Raw genomic sequence first — 16,572 nt, 5'->3', positions numbered from 1 at the left:
AAAGACAAAATTATTCACTATTTCAAAGGCCCAACAACAAGCGAGGTTATGAATAAGGGGGGAAATCGTTCAAAGGGTGGGCATATAATTATATACACACTTGGGAACAGTCGTAATCGATACCAACAATTAAACGCCATAATTCAAATTAGGAGTAGGAAAGTTCCGCTCAATATTTAATAATAATGAGAGAACAGTACTTTACTGCAACTCAAAGTATGATTACTGAGGTGCTATCTATTATCGATGTTATTATATGGAATGGAAGCATGGACCATAAAATGGACATTAGCAATGGAACAGATGCGTTTGAGACGGCAGACAGAATGAGTCTCAACTCCATCCAGATGGTTGGGTGCTTTCACCCGTACAATGAACCGTTTTGTTCATGGTACCCATACCATTAACAAAACTTTTTAATGTATTTTTTGTTAAGTCTCTAATGTGCTCTTTGTTAGATGTTTTTTTCAAAATTATCAATTTTTTTAACTTCTGTCCCTCTTACGTAGTGGTATTTTTAAATTTTGTCCATGAAGATGGCTTTGTAAGCCGAAAGCGCTCTAGGAATTAAATATTTTCCTCACTTTTAAAACACTTTTCTTTCCCATTCATTCATTTATCATGAGTGTGTACAAAACACATCAATCTTTTTCAATTATCAATTAAAGAAAATTCCTAATTTAAAAATGAATCAAATATTCTTTAATGCCATTTGGTATCAAAAATTGATCGTCAGCAAATAATGAAACCGCTTTAGAAATCTATATTATATCTCTCTCAGTGGGGTGCATATAATTTCCATTGCTTTTATTTCAAATCTACATATACAAAAGACAACGAAGAATTTTGCAAATATATTATTCAGCCGCGGATTTTTTGTTTACAATGCAAGTCGTTTTTTCTTTTCATATATGTTTCAATTTAAAGGCAAAAAGGCATTCTAAAAAACATGGCAGATTTCTTTCTTGGTTTAGATATGAGATGTATACAACTGTAGATGTATAGGTACAATCACATATAGTACATATTATGTATATGTGGTTGTATTATGTTTAAAACGAGATAATGGAATATATTTTTCTTTCTTGTATTTCTGATTAATTTTTATTGATTGAAATACAGCTACTGTTGAATTAAAAATAACTATATCGCCTAACAAGCACAATTTAGCATTTTTGGTAAAAAATATGTCTTTTTGTATTTTTTTCTTATAATTTAGCGTCAGTATTATAGTATTAGCATTGTTTATATAGTAATAGTTGGTCAACTTAACGAGTAAATTATTTGTTTGATCCTAATTGAGACAGTCACCAGATGTCACCACCATTTCTGTTAGGGTTGCAATCAGGCCCGGCCCCAGGGGTGGGCGAACTGGGCGGCCGCCCAGGAGCGGCAAATTTTAGAGGAAAGCCAATTTTTGAAATTGAAGAAATAATAACTTGTTTTTAACATTTTAAAAAATCAATATTATAAACAATAGCGGCAAATAGTCCAAGTAATGAAGCTTAAAATACGACAAAACCTCGCAAGTTTTACAGAATGGATCGATTTGCTTGAAAATTTGAGAATAAGTAGTGGATAGTCCAAGGATCAAAATCTATATGAGGCCTAAAGGCGCTTTTACCATGGGGGTGGTTGCCACCCCATCTCGGGGGTGGAAATTTTTTATTTTAGTTTGACCACAAAAGTTGGTAAACACATTCATTCTAAGCAAAAAACGTTCTATACATTTTTTTGATAAAGGTAATAGTTTTAGATTTATTCGCTATCGAAAGTGTTGGTTTAAATCGAAAAAATCATTGTTTTTAATCAGTTTTCTGCTAATAACTCAAAAATTTTTCGTTCTATCAAACAAGTTTGCTTAACAAAAATGTACCTTTTGAAAAAATAAACAAAACCGTTTTTTATAATTTGCTTTAAGACCAGTAGTAATCGAGCTATACTTTATTATATGTTAGCTCTTCTTCGTAAAATGCTAAATATTGTTGTTTCAAAAGTCAAAAGACTTTGCAGGAAAACTATGCATTTTTCGAGGATAACTTGTTCAAGCTAATTTAAAGTATTTAAAAATATCTATCTCCAGAAAAAAAAATAGTCCCTAGCTCAAAAATTAAGTGACTTATAGTAAAAAGATTGTCAGTCCCTATTTTTTTCAGCGAAAAAATGATCGGAAACTTCCCCCTACACTCCACCCTAATTAAAATTGGTCATTAACCTTATTTGGTCTTCTTAATTTATGTCTTATTAATAGGTTCTAGAGGTTTGACCGGCTTATAATGATTAGTTTTTAAAAAGAATTGAGTTAAAAGCGAATAACGAATTTTTGTAATTTGGTAAAAAATACCCTTTTCTTCTGAATAGAAAGATTAGCATCAGAGTTACGAAAAATATTTAAATACAAGATTGTAGCTTATATAATTCCCAAGAACTTGGATTGCAAAAATTTTTTCTACGGCAAAAATTGAGTGAGCTATTGAAAATTAAAACTTGTAGTAATAACATGCAAAAACCACCTTTATCAACCCCTTCAAAGTCACCTCTTTTTGCGAATGAGGATTTTAAAAGGATTTAATATTGATAGCATTATAGGTCCTGTAAAATCCTACAAAATTTTTGTTTAACAAACTTTCTAGGAGAAAAAATAAAAAAGTTACTGTTAAAAGTTAATATATTTTTTTGAAAAAAAATGAGATATTCAATTGGAAGCATAATAATGTAAGTTAGCGGTGTTCTTAGTCATCGGCCTTATTCATTCTTCTTTATTTATGTATTAATAATATATTCCAGAAGTTTGACTGGCTTAGAATGATTATTTAAAAAAAATGGAGTTAAAAACGAATAACGAATTTTTGTAGTTTGGTAAAAAATGCCCTTTTCTTCAGAATAGAAAGATTAGCATCAGAGATACGAAAAAATATTTAAATATAAAATTGTAGCTTATTTAATTCCCAAGAACTTGGATTGGAAAACTTTTTTCTACGGCAAAAATTGAGTGAATAGTAAATGAGTATAATACCGAAAAACATTGATTTTTCGATATAAAACTAACACTTTCGATAGCGAATAAATCGAAAACTATTATTTTCATCAAAAAAATGTATAGAACATTTTTTGCTTAGTATGAATGTTTTTATCAACTTTTGCAGTCAAAATATAATAAAAAATTTCCAGCTCCGAGATGGGGTGGAAACCACCCCCATGGTAAAATCGCCTTTCGGCATCATATAGATTTTGATCCTTGGACTATCCACTACTTATTCTCAAATTTTCAAGCAAATCGATCCATTCTGTAAAAATTGCGAGGTGAAAAGCTTCGGTTCCTGGACTAAAAACTGCAACTGTAAAAACGAGAATTAAGTAAGTGAAACAATAACAATTGCAAGGTTCATTCGACGGAAAATCGACAACACCGCCTTCTTCTTCATCGCATAAGAACAGTAGGATTAGAACTAAACTAAATTTACTGAAATTCACTTAAAATTAACTTTACTGAAAATGGATGTACTTAATAATTATTATTAGAAGCATATGGCTGAAGCTTTGTCCAGCCACGCTAAGTCTCCAGCTCATCTACAGTTACAGTGACAGTGGGTAGAACTAACTATTAGACTAGAATCGGGCAAAATCATAGATGAAGAAACACAAAAAGTTCTAAATTCAGAAACAGGTCATTGGAAAAATGTAATAAGTACAACGACTTATAAGGGTATAAGAACTATATTAATAATACAGTTGTTATTAGCACAACAGTGTCTTTCATTGAGGGGCGATTCTCATAAACATTTTCATCAAAACAATGGTTATTTTTTAAGGTTTGTGAGCTCTTTAAAATTGTTGATTCTGTTTTACAAGAGCACATTAGGAGAAAAACTAATGGGAGTAACAAGCAGCATCACTATTTGGGAAAACGTATTCAAAACGAAATTATTCAGCTCCTCCATGACCAAATCAAAAATAAAATTTTAAACTTTTTGAAATCAGCAAAGTATTATAGCATAATTTTAAATTGTATATCTGATATTGTTGGGTGGAACAGATATAGTCGGTTCGCTAAACTCGGACAAAACTGGCTAGTGATTTTAGTTGGTAATTTTTTTGTTTTTGGCCAATTTTACCAAAATTGACAAAGTTACTAACTATTTGATAATTATTAATTATTTAGTAATTATTTTTTTACCAATTTTACCAAATTTGCAAAATTACTAAAATCACTAGTCAGTTGTGTCTGAGTTTAGCGAACCGACTATAACTATTGTTGTACATTTTGTCGATTTAGGTTCTTGTTCACAAAGTGTTAAAATTGAAGACCATTTTCTTGGATTTGTGCCTGTAGTGGGAACCACTGGCTTGGGAGTTACAGAGTCCCAGAATGAACCGGGAATACCTTTGGAAGATATGAGAGGACACGGGTATGATAATGGGGCAAACATGGAAGAGAAGAACTTGGGAGTTCAAAACAGAATTTTGAACATGAATCCTAGAGCGTTTTTTGTCCCATGTTCTAGCCATTCACTTAACTTAGTTGTGAACGATGCTGCAAAAGCCTCACAGTTTGCAGATTCTTTGTTTTCCTTAGGGACAAAAACTTATAACTTTTTCTCAGCATCTATTCATCGTTGGAATTTGCTGAAAAATCATATTTCTAGCCTAACATTGAAACCTTTGTCCGAAACTAGATGGGAAACTAGAATAATTGACGCAATTACTCCCATTAAATACCAAATTGAAGAAATTTACGATGCTGTTGTAGAAATCACTGTGAATAAAAACAACGATATTGGTTACTTATGAGGCAAGCTGTTTGGCAAATCAAATCCGTGATTTTACTTTTCTTTGATCTGCGGTAATATGGCATGACATTTTACTTCACATCAACGTAGTCGCGTACGCGCAGAGGATTTATATGGGAGCGTATCAAGCTCATCAAGCTTTATCAGTTTATAAGAAAATCGTAAATCCATTAAGTCTCTCAGAAGTGATTTAACATTCCAGGGCTATTTGACAGACGCAAAAGAGCTCATCAAATTTATAAATTGAGAACCCGAAAAGGATGCACAGTAATGGCCAGAAAGAGAAAAGTGAAAAGACAATTTGGCCATGAGGCTGAAGATGAAAGTGTGGACTCAGATCCAGAGACACGATATAAAGTTGACTTCTATTTAAAATTTATAACATAACCGTTAATGCATTAAGTGATAGATTTCAGCAAATTAAGAGCCATGGTGAAATTTTTGAGTTTTTGGGTATACCAATAGGTCGGGGGGAGGGGCGGCGGTTGCCGATCTTGCCCAGCGCGGCAAAATCTCTAGGGCCGGGCCTGGTTGCAATGTCAGGGGTAACTTTTTTTTTTGAAACGTTTATTCAGCAATCTGTTAGTTACAAAGCGTAAACTTCAGCGTATTCATGCGTAACTACGATAAATACAAAATGCATAGACACCAAGTTGGATACAATCCTATTCATAACACACCAACTCGCATACATTATATCATTGATTATAGACACGGATAATATTAAGAAAAATAAATATATGGAAGAATATAATTTAGAAATTGAATTAATCATGTCATACTATACAGGGTAGCGAGAAAGTATGGAAACACGGTAATTTCTCGGAAACTGCTACAACGATTTTTATAGATTTTGGTGGGTAAGGGTATTCGAATACGGCCGATATTCCAGTGGTAATTACATTGTTGTCAAATCTTCCGTTTTTTTGGAAATCTAATGAACTTTCTTATTTTAAATGAAACACCCTATATATTTTTTACGTTTTGAAGTCCTTAAGAAATACTGATTATTTTTATGTTATATTCCCTATACCTAAATTCCATAATTTCGGAGTAATTGCTACATTTATTTTAAAAATTTTTTTACAAATTATACAAATTTATTTTTTTGAACTGGGTAGATATTATTTTAGGTTCTTTGAGCTATTGGGAACAAAAAAGGTTTTTTGTAATTCCGAGTTATAAACAATTTAAAACTGAAAAAAATCGAAAAATGACGATTTTCTGGGTTTAAAAACATAAGTAAAAAATACTATTTTTGAAACTATGAATTGCCTAAATTTAGCCAATTTTGTCAAACCTTATTTTATCAGTTGCCGATAAGTGATTTGGTCTTATTTCATTCTAAAACATTATTTTTTAGTTGTTAATGATGTGCGATAGCCCGTTTTCTCATATGAGCTTTATTAACAATTAAAAAAAAACAATATTTTAGAATAAAATATGCCAAAAATTCTTATAGGGATCTGATAGAATAAGGTTTGAGCTTGAATTTAGGTACTTCGTAATTTTAAAAATGATTTTTTTAATTGTGTTTTTGAACCTTGAATATCGTCATTTTTCCATTTTTTTTTTCAGTTTTAAATTGTTTATAACTCGGAAACGATTAACTTTTGAGGAAAATTACAAAAGATCTTTTTTGTTCCCAATGATCCAAAGAACCTAAAATAATGTCTAATTGGGCCGAAAAAATTGATTTTTATAAATTGTTTATTATTTTTTTTTCATAAATGTAGCTATAACTCAGAAATTATGGCATTTAGGTATAGGGAACATAACATGAAAAATAATCAGTGTTTCTTAAGGACTTTAAAACACAAAAAATATACAGGTGTTTTATTTAAAATAAGAAAGTTCATTAGATTTCCAGAAAAACGGAAGATTTGACAACAATGTAATTACCACTATAATATCGGCCGCATTAGGACACCCTTACCCACCAAAATTTATAAAAATCGTTCTAGCGGTTTCCGAGAAATCACCGTGTTTCCATACTTTCTCGCTACCCTGTATAAACAATGGTATAAGTTGTATAAACAAATGTTTATGCTACAAAAAAAATAAGCATAAAGAGACAAGTAATACTGAATATAGACTAATGAGTGTTACTATCGAAAAAAATATGATAATGCAGTTAGTAGAAAGTAACAAAGTATATAAGAGAACGTGGTAGGACTACAAAGGTAGGATTCTATTGGAAAATAATCATCGAAGGATGGCGAAATAAAGACTAAGAGGTGATAGAAGAATTTATGAGGATAAACTGTAAGAATTTGATAACCACTAAAACTAAAAAAAGAGCAATGATACACCATGGTACACAAGAGAAAACTGATTCACGAAAATATACCTAATTCTGGCAGGCAAATAGTGATATTGGGAGTAAACGATCCTACTCAGTCCTAGTGATAAGAGTTCGTTAGTAGATAAGGACCATTTTATCAATCAACAAAAGAAATAACAATAGCGGATAACCTTAATGGAAAGGAAAATGAGAGCATAATAGGACATAAGGACATAAAATACACGTATATGTACAAACAATGTAGCACTATCGAAGTTAGAGATTAAATTAAGATGCACGAGTAAAGAGAGCAGCCAAATGTAACGCCGACCAGTGATTAACAATTTTAGAACGGGGGTTTCCCTACAGCTTGAACACCAAGCTAGAAGGAAGAAGGAGTGCCAAGTAGAAATGGCGGGAATGAAGAAGAAATAAGGTTCAACAAACATTAGCTGCAAGGATCTATAAAGGATTTTTACCAGAGGAAACTTGACCAATAATTATTACGAGAATACGAATTAACGTGTCTAGACATCTTTGGTCATTGACACGGGAACAAAGGTTTACAATAATACATAGTTATGAGTATTTACGTTACGGACACTTAAGTATAAAGAAAAAAAATTAAAGAATAACAATCTTATGTGAATTAAATTTTGTTAAACAATAGGGAACTTGCATAAAATTTTTAATTCGAAAAAGATGCTATAAATCGCAACAGAATATAATTTAAAATATATAACAAAAAACAAGTTGTTTTTGTCTTTCGTTTGGCACCTAAAGACGATTAAAATCGAGAGAAAATTCAAATTATAGCGGCCAACCCAAAATGCGCCCTCATTGGTCGTGACGTCATATCATTGTAATGTTTAAACTCAGCGCCATAAATTCATTACGTTTTATATTCATTTGCTTGTTGTAATCATTTTGTGGTGTATTTCAGTTTTATAAATCTTTAGATAGTTACTGTGAACTATATATTTCATAATATTTGAGTGTTTTGTTTAAAGCAATTTTTAAATGACCGAAGAGGTTTTTTTAAAGGGCAGTCTGATAACTTACCCATGGACAGTAGAACCACTCTCCGAAAAATTGGAAGTAAAATCTGTAGTCGCTCATGGCGACCGCGCAATGTTCTTAGTTGCTTTTGCCCCACTCTCGCATTGCTAGTCGCATAGAAACGTACGAGTTTTAACAGGGAAAACCCGCATCCACGACTGGTGAATTATCAATTGCGTACTGCCGGTATTACTTCTTGAGATCAAAGTGCCGACAGAGAAGTGGTTTTACTGTCCCTCTTTATAATGTGCCATGGTCACATATTTTCAAAAGGATAAAAAATTTTCACAGAATTGATATTATATATTAAATTGTTATTTTTATTTTTTACATCAATATACCGGGTGGACCAAAAGTCAGTTAACGCTATCAAAAAAAGTCACGCGCAAGTTTGCGTCGTCTCCAAGCAAATATATCAAGGGCCTTGCAAATAATTCACAGTTACTAGGTATGTGATATTTTCAGCAAGACGGTGCACCGTCTCATTACGGATTGGAAGTTCGTGAGATTCTAAATGACCGGTCTAGTGATTGGATAGGGATTAGAGACACAATTGAATGGCCCGCGCGCTCGCCAGGTTTGACGCCCTGTGATTTTGCCTTGTGAAGAGTACTTAAAGATAAAGTTTTTGCCAATTTGAAGTTCTCCGTACCAACTTAGAAGTCTGTAAAAAGACTTGTTTCACTGTTTATAAGCGTTGCCAAAAATGTATTGATGAAGGTGGTTTACATTTTGAACCTAAAATATAAAGCATGCACTTCTTTGTACCTACTTATTTACAATAAAAAATAAACAATAAACGTTTTTTTACTTCAGCTATTTTTGCTTTTGTTAATATACAAAACTGTTAACTGACTTTTGGTCCACCCGGTACATGCATTCTTTATTCAAAAGTTCTATGTTCTTTTTGTTCAAAATACACTTGATTTATTAAAAAACAAAAACTATTAAGGAGACAACAGATATTACATTAAAACAACATATACCTACTTCGAATTAGCTTCGTATCCATGAAGACTTTGAGAATGAACTAAAATGCTTGAATGTCCTTTGTAACCACTTTATTAAGCTCCGTTTCTTTTCGACTGGTAATATAATAAATATTTTATTGGGGTTTCAATGGTCTTAGAAACAGAATGGTAATAACCCTTTCATAGTACATATGAGGCGCTCAGAGCAACAGTTTCTTAAACCACAAATTCATTTTTAGATTAATATATCAATAAAAGCAGCAACATTAAATCTTCGGATTAACAAGGGTCTACACAACCTACCTCTATGTTTGGCTTAATGGCGCTACATAATTCGTAGCGCCATCCCATAAGCATAATGGAAATACGAATGCAAAGATTGCATTTCCCTCGAAACTTCGTTTCTGGGTTTAGGCCACTGTTGCCCTGAGCGCCTCATATTTACTTTTATTTTCCATAGTAAAAACACACACGCTGTGTGTTAATATTTCTTCAAAAGCTGTGTTAGACCAAAAGTAAACAAAATTGTATGTAATTTTAAATGCGACGTTAGAAATGTCATACAAAATATGATCATATGACGTGACAAGGGTTCGCGCGCTTTTTAGATTATTTGAAATTATTTAAATACATAAAAAATTTTAAATTTGTACTTCCAAGTTATTATTAGGTTTTGAGGTGTGAAATTTTGAAAATCTTATTTTTATACGAAACTGAACATTATTATGTAATAAAATAAAAATGTGCAAGTTCCCTATTGTGTAGTCTTTAGGAAGTCTATTAAGCTCTTGAGTCGACTTGAACAGTTTACAAGTTCTTTCAAATTCGCCGGTCCGGAATAAGAATGACGTAACTGCAAATTTTGCCAATTCCTGTTTATTGCGTAATTAACTTTTAAAATACTGTATACAGATAATACAAAAACGGCAGAACTGTAACTATGTGCTGAGCCACTATAGGGTAGTTGCGTCGTTATTGAAATACGCACCATTTTATACCTTGTTTCAGATGAATATTGAAGCAACTGTAAAAAGGGTTGAAAATGGCGGGACTAGATTAAGAAAATTAAATTCGGACCAATAGGGATGAAAATAAAAGCCGTCGCTGTAAGAATAAACGGCATAATAAATATTTAAAAATATTTTTTTGTACAGAAAAATTTTAAGATCAATAATGACGCAACTGTAGGTAAAGTTTAAAATGTGGGGAATAAATTAAGATAATGAAATTCGAACCAATAGGGATGAAACTAGGAGCCATAATTATTGTAAGAATAAAGGCCATACCAATGCTCCGGACGGTTACGCATTGAATGCAAAGAACGCATTGAAAGCAAAAATGACGCAACGGTAAAAAGGGTTTAAAATGGGGGGATTATATTCTTCTTCTTCTTGTAGTGCCTATTCGTTTCGGATGTTGGCGCTCATCATAGTAATCTGTACTTTGCTAACTGCTGCTATAAAAGGACTTGTGGTAATAGTGTTGAACCATGTTCGTAGATTCTTCAGCCAGAAAATCCTTCGCCTTCCTGGTCCTCGTTTTCCCTCCACTTTTCCTTGCAAGATTAGTTGCAGTAGTCCATATCTTTCGCTGTTTCTCATTACGTGACCGAGGTATTCGATTTTGGCTGCTTTTATTGTGGTTAACAGCCCTTTTCCTTTTTGCGTTCTCAGCAAAACAGCCTCATTAGTAACGTGGTCGGTATAAGATACCTTCAGGATTCGACGATAAAACCACATCTCAAAAGCCTCAATTTTCTTGCAGGTGGCGTCTGTGAGAGTCCACTACTCAACTCCGTACAACAGTATAGGAAAGATATAACATCGCAGTAACGTGACTTTTATGGGCAATCATAAATCATGACATTTGAATAACTTTTTGAAATGCAGATCTTGCTTTCTCTATCCTACATTTAATTTCTATGGAATGGTCCCAGTTTTCATTGACGTTCGTACCAAAGTAGGTGTATCTTGTTACTCTTTCTATTTGTTGACCGTTCACACTGATTCGCCCAAATTGCTGTTCCTTCTTAGAGATCATCATACATTTTGTTTTCTCAGTGTTTAGTGAAAGTCCGTATCTGTGGCTGACTTCTGCTATTCCGTTCATTAACTCCTGGAGGGCTTTAGAACTGTCAGCGAATACCATCGTGTCGTCTGCGTATCCTATGTTATTGATACATTCTCCGTTAATTCTAATTACGGCTCCAACATCATCCACGGCTTCTTGAAAGATTTGCTCAGAGTAGATGTTAAACAGCAATGGTGATAATATACATCCCTGACGGACCCCACGTTTGATTTTGATATCGTCTGATTCTCCTGCTTCTGTCCGGATAGTTGATGTTTGATTCCAGTACAGATTGCTAATAATTCTTAAATCACAGGTGTTTATTCCAATATTGGTTAGTATTTCCATCAGCTTGTCGTGCTTTACTGTATCGAACGCTTTATGATAATCAATGAAGCATGCATAAATATCGCAATTTACGTCTCTACATCGTTGAAATGGCACCTGTACGAGCCTCTCTCGTACCCAATGCATTCCGAAAACCAAACTCTGTACGGCTGATTTTCTCTTCGCACAGTCTATAATATATCTTTTGATGTATAATTTTTAGAAATAATTTTAAAATATTATGGCTCATTAAGTTGATGGTTCTGAAATCACTGCAGGGTACGAAATTTTTTTTGTCTGGTAAAGCAATAAACGTCGACTTCAGCCATGTATGACTTTTACTTGGTATTACTATGTACTTGGTATTACTCCGCTCAAATATATGTCATTAAATATTTTTGTTAGGCATTGAGTACCGTCGGTATTAAATAGTTTTATGAGTTCAACATATGCATTGTCAGGTCCAGGAGCTTTGCCATCTTTTAGTTGTGATATTGCTTTTTCAACTTCATCTGATGTGATTGGTAAGTGATCATCACATATGTAGGATGGGATTAAATTAAGATAATGAAATTCAAATCAATATGGATAAAAATAAAAGCCATCATTGTAAGAATAATCGCCACCCCGATGCTCATGGGCGATTACTCCTCATTTAATCCCTATTTTAAATATTTAAAAATCGTTTTTTGCTCTCCTGAGAAATTTGACTTTTTGCAGTTACGTCGTTGTTATTCCGGACCGGGGAATTGTCGTTTATATTTTTGACAATGCGATTGGTTTAGTAGTGTTAACATTCTGTAAGAATGTGCTTGACGGTGATAGGACTATTCTTGCAGGGGGAGTATAACTGTTGGTCTGTTGAGGACATAAGATGACCGTGCTTCAAAGATGTGTATCCTGTATCCTGTCCTCAAAAAAAATTAAAAAGCTTGAATGTCTTCCTTTAAATGATTAACAAAATCCAATATTTCATTGTATATGTAAATTATTATTTATCTATTTTAAATTTTTGGTTTTTAGAGAAACGGCACCGTAGGTTTGGACGGTACATACTCATTAAACTACAAAAACGATGAACATTTCGGGGAAGTATTGCTCTGGGATGGAAAAAATGAAACCAATTTTTTTAGTGGAGAATGTAATGCTGTAAAAGGATCAGGTGGCGAGTTCTTTCCACTTAACCGAAAAAGGGACCAAATAGTTATGTTCTCATCAGATCTTTGTAAATCTTTGGTGTTACGGTACGTGGAAGATGTTACCATTAAAGGAGTGCATGGATATAAGTACTCAGCCGAATACGGTTTTGATAATGGTAAGTTTTTAACCTTCTTTACCTTTTCCAAAGCGAAAAAATCAAAAATCACAAATAATGATATAGTCTATCTAGATTCTTACGACCTTATCATTTGTACACCGCGACTTCCAGGTACATAATCTTCTTGGTGGAAGCTTGTAGAACGTGTTAGTTGTTACTGCAGACCATCCCGCTTATTAGAATACCGGTTATAGGAATATCCCGGTTTAAGGAATACAAATTTGAGGTCCAGAAACGTTTCTACTAGTCACCAATGATCGGTTATTAGAAAATCCCCGTTATAAGAATACTTTTGCTTGGCACGAAGGCTATTCCAATAAGTGGGTTCGACTGTATTTCTTTTTCTTGGAAAAATTCCACCAATCTTTCTCCTCTTTCATTGCGCTCGTCAAGTCCCATTTTCTCCAGTAAAATCTTGTCAGTACCCTTTGCCTTCTTTGGCATTGAAATCACTCATTATAATAAGTATTTTATGTTTTTAACATGTTTTAAAACACTCAATAAGACCATACGTAACATTTTTCGATATCCTTGTCTTCACCCTGAACTGTAGGTGCATAGACTGGTACTACATTCATTTTAACTTTTGGGATATGAAGTGGTAACATCATTGCTATTTCTGATGGAGAATAAAGCCAAGGATTGATCTATTGGCAATTTTATCCACCGTTTTCTAAGCATGCTGATTGTCGCTTCCAGAATAGTATCCCATGGCGTGTGGGGCAATTACGCTTAACCGGCCATCTGACCTTATTAATTCAAACAATATCAGTTTTCGGTCTGGCCATTTCTTTTTATAAATTATGTAGTTTACCAGCTTGAAATATACTTCTTAGGTTCCAAGTTCCATTTTTTAAATTCCTTCCGGAAATTTTTAGCATCCACTAACTATTAAAGTTTGCCTGAGACTAAAAGCCCTATCTTGTTTTTCAATTGTCATTATGAGTACGTCTATTAGGGGAGAGTAAGGGAGTAGTTTCCCATTACTTTCTTTATCGCAGTTAAAAAGCAATAAAATGTTCTATTATCCAATAATAAACTTATCTAGGATCATTTCTCTTACACTATATCTTCGTACTTATGTTGCTGCTGCCCAACATGAGAGTAGGATACGGGAAGGGAAGCTTTGGTAATTCGGTGGGAGAACGGGTCTAGGACATAATTTCTCTCAGATATCAGGAGACTGAAAGATAATTATGCATCAAGAGGGTAGAGTCGCATCACTGAATTAAATCTATTCTCTACTGCAAACGTAAAAGAGTATGTACCCTCTATGCGAAACTTAGGTGCCTCCTAAATTGAGGAGGAGTATCTTAAATGATTGAAACGTAAAATTTTAATAAACTTTTTAAGAGGCATAAAGAGCAAAAAAAAGATGGGGAACAAGCGCCATCTACAAAATTAATAAACATCATACAAGGTGCCTAAAATTACGAGACATATGAAGACCCAAAGAATGAGTTGCTACTAAAATTTAAGTGCTGAGGCAATCAAAGAATTCCAAATATATGGTCCATTGGTACATAGGAAGTCCATGACAAGTAGAAGAAGGTGAATACCGAGGAGAAGCAAAACACAAAAGAAAATGGGAAAGTATGTCTCTATTAAATCAAAAATTATTGACGATTGCAAGTGTTCTCGACCTCAATATCAAGAGATACTACATATTATATACACCGGTATTTAGGCGTCAACGCCCTTCCGGTATGGATCTATGGGGGAGTAACACTGAGACGCAAGCCTTTTTCCCTTGCCGTAATGCTCCCTCATAGGCCGATCAGACGCCCGCATATTTCAGTCTCAGCTTCAGATTCATATTAAAATTTTATACTGACACGTTAGCATTTTTGTTTTCCATTGAACTGGCTGGGGATTTAACTCTCACTCATCACGGTGAAGTGAAGTGCGGCCAACCGCTCGTCCCACTGAGCTTTCCGATTGACTACTAGATAATAAATTATTCAAAATGTCGAAACCCAAAGGACTCCATTTTCAAACAAATTAATGTTTAAAAATAATAAGATCTTTGGATTTATTAGTTCGGAAACAGATTCTCTCTTATACCTATTCCCATCCTTCTAAAAATTGCAAGGAAATGGGTGATGAATGTATAGACATGGGGAGTCTACATAGTTGCACTACACAACATATCAATTCACCGAGGTAAAGATTAACAAATCTGCTTCCTAGTACTCGATACGTGAGTAAAACCGTGGGTAGATAAAAGGAGAGCATCATTGTAGTTGCTTTCCTGATGAGAACAAAAGAGTTCGAAATGGTCCATAGAAAGATGGTAATGATCTCTGAATCGAAATTAAATATAATGCCTTTTATATAATAAATTACTCCTTTATTTTTGGACCAGGATAGCTTCCAGCCAAAAACTATTTTAGTTAGTTAACACCGTGAAGACTCGAAGAACAAACATTTTAGGCCTCATCATCATCAACCGTAGCTACTGCGGCCCCAATGAAATTTACTTATCAAAAATACAATAATCTCTTCTATGTTCTGTAAGTCCACTTTACTTTCGCCTATACATTCCAATTTCAATTACAGTCGGAAAAATGAAAGAACACCCATGAACGAACATATAAAACACGCTGTATTTTTCTGTCACCGTGTCACAAAGAAAATTGTTCAGTGCAAGTACATGTAACAATCATTATTACATGTACTTGCGCTGGCCAATTTCTTGTGTGACACGATGACAGGAAAATACAGCGTGTTTTATATGTTCGTTCATGGGTATTCTTTCATTTTTCCTACGGTAAGTAACATCAACTCAAACGGCAAGTGTTTAAGTGATAACAAACTCAATACATGTCAGAATTAGGGGCTGTTGTCCAGAGCAGAAAAATGTCGAGGATGGAATAGTGAACTAACTTTTCTCATTTATTTCCTAAAAAATGTTTTGGTACCCAGAAATTTGTGACTCTAATCGTTGTGCTCTCTAATCACATTAGACACGAAGCACATATTTGGAAATCCTATATGCAGTAATAAAAGAATTATCTACATATAAGTTTCTGTTACAAATTTCTTCACTGAAACGTGTTTCTAAAATGACACAACTTAAAAAAAAAACTCGTCCCTTTAATTTTCGAAAAGTATATTATTATTAAAACACTTTTTCGAGAAGTATATTATTTTTAATAAACTACGACCAATTTGTAGGAACCGTCCATCCAGAGAACGCGTGTTTCTGCAACGGTGAATGCATCCCGACAGGAGTGTTTAACATATCCAGCTGCCGGCAAGGTTCACCGAGCTTCCTGTCGTTCCCTCATTTCTACAACGCTGATCCCATTTACCAGAACGCCGTGAAGGGGATGAAGCCCAATAAAACTCAGCATGAATTTTACATGATTCTTGAGCCGGTAAGTGGATTAAATGGTCTTAAATGGTTTTTAAGTAGCCCGACAGTTAGGAGGAACGTGTTTTAAAAACGAATGAAGTTGCCTTATAAGTACCATATATCGCCAGATTTTTGGAGAAAACCGTAAAAAAATCCAGTTTGGAAAAGCATTTCAACATGTCTCTTCAATAATAGAGGGAAATTAAAACTAGCTAGAAAATAGTAATTTAAGATTATAATATCACTTATCTATTTATACAGGGTGTTTGGTAACAAATGGGCCATAGCTTAAACTTAGATTCCTGAGGCTAAATTATGTCGATTTAAGCTAACTTACAACTTACCTTAGTATGAAAGTTGATAATAACCGAAATACGGGGTAATATAATGAATAC

At 33.7% G+C, this 16,572-nt stretch overlaps 1 protein-coding gene across 7 annotated transcripts in view; it reads left to right on the top strand.

Moving 5' to 3' along the window:
• LOC114331819 (protein croquemort) overlaps nt 1–16,572 on the top strand; it is a 317,116-nt gene that overhangs the window by 263,952 nt on the left and 36,592 nt on the right. For all 7 annotated transcript variants that reach the window (XM_028281487.2, XM_050643841.1, XM_050643840.1 and 4 more), the window contains exons 4-5: nt 12,525–12,816; nt 15,997–16,199. In XM_028281487.2, coding sequence (XP_028137288.1) covers nt 12,525–12,816; nt 15,997–16,199 — 495 coding nt within the window. The remainder of the gene's footprint in view (nt 1–12,524; nt 12,817–15,996; nt 16,200–16,572) is intronic.

Source organism: Diabrotica virgifera, chromosome 2 (assembly GCF_917563875.1).
Source record: "Diabrotica virgifera virgifera chromosome 2, PGI_DIABVI_V3a".
In the NCBI taxonomy this organism is placed as follows: domain Eukaryota; kingdom Metazoa; phylum Arthropoda; class Insecta; order Coleoptera; family Chrysomelidae; genus Diabrotica; species Diabrotica virgifera.
This window is presented reverse-complemented; position numbering and strand designations above follow the sequence as displayed.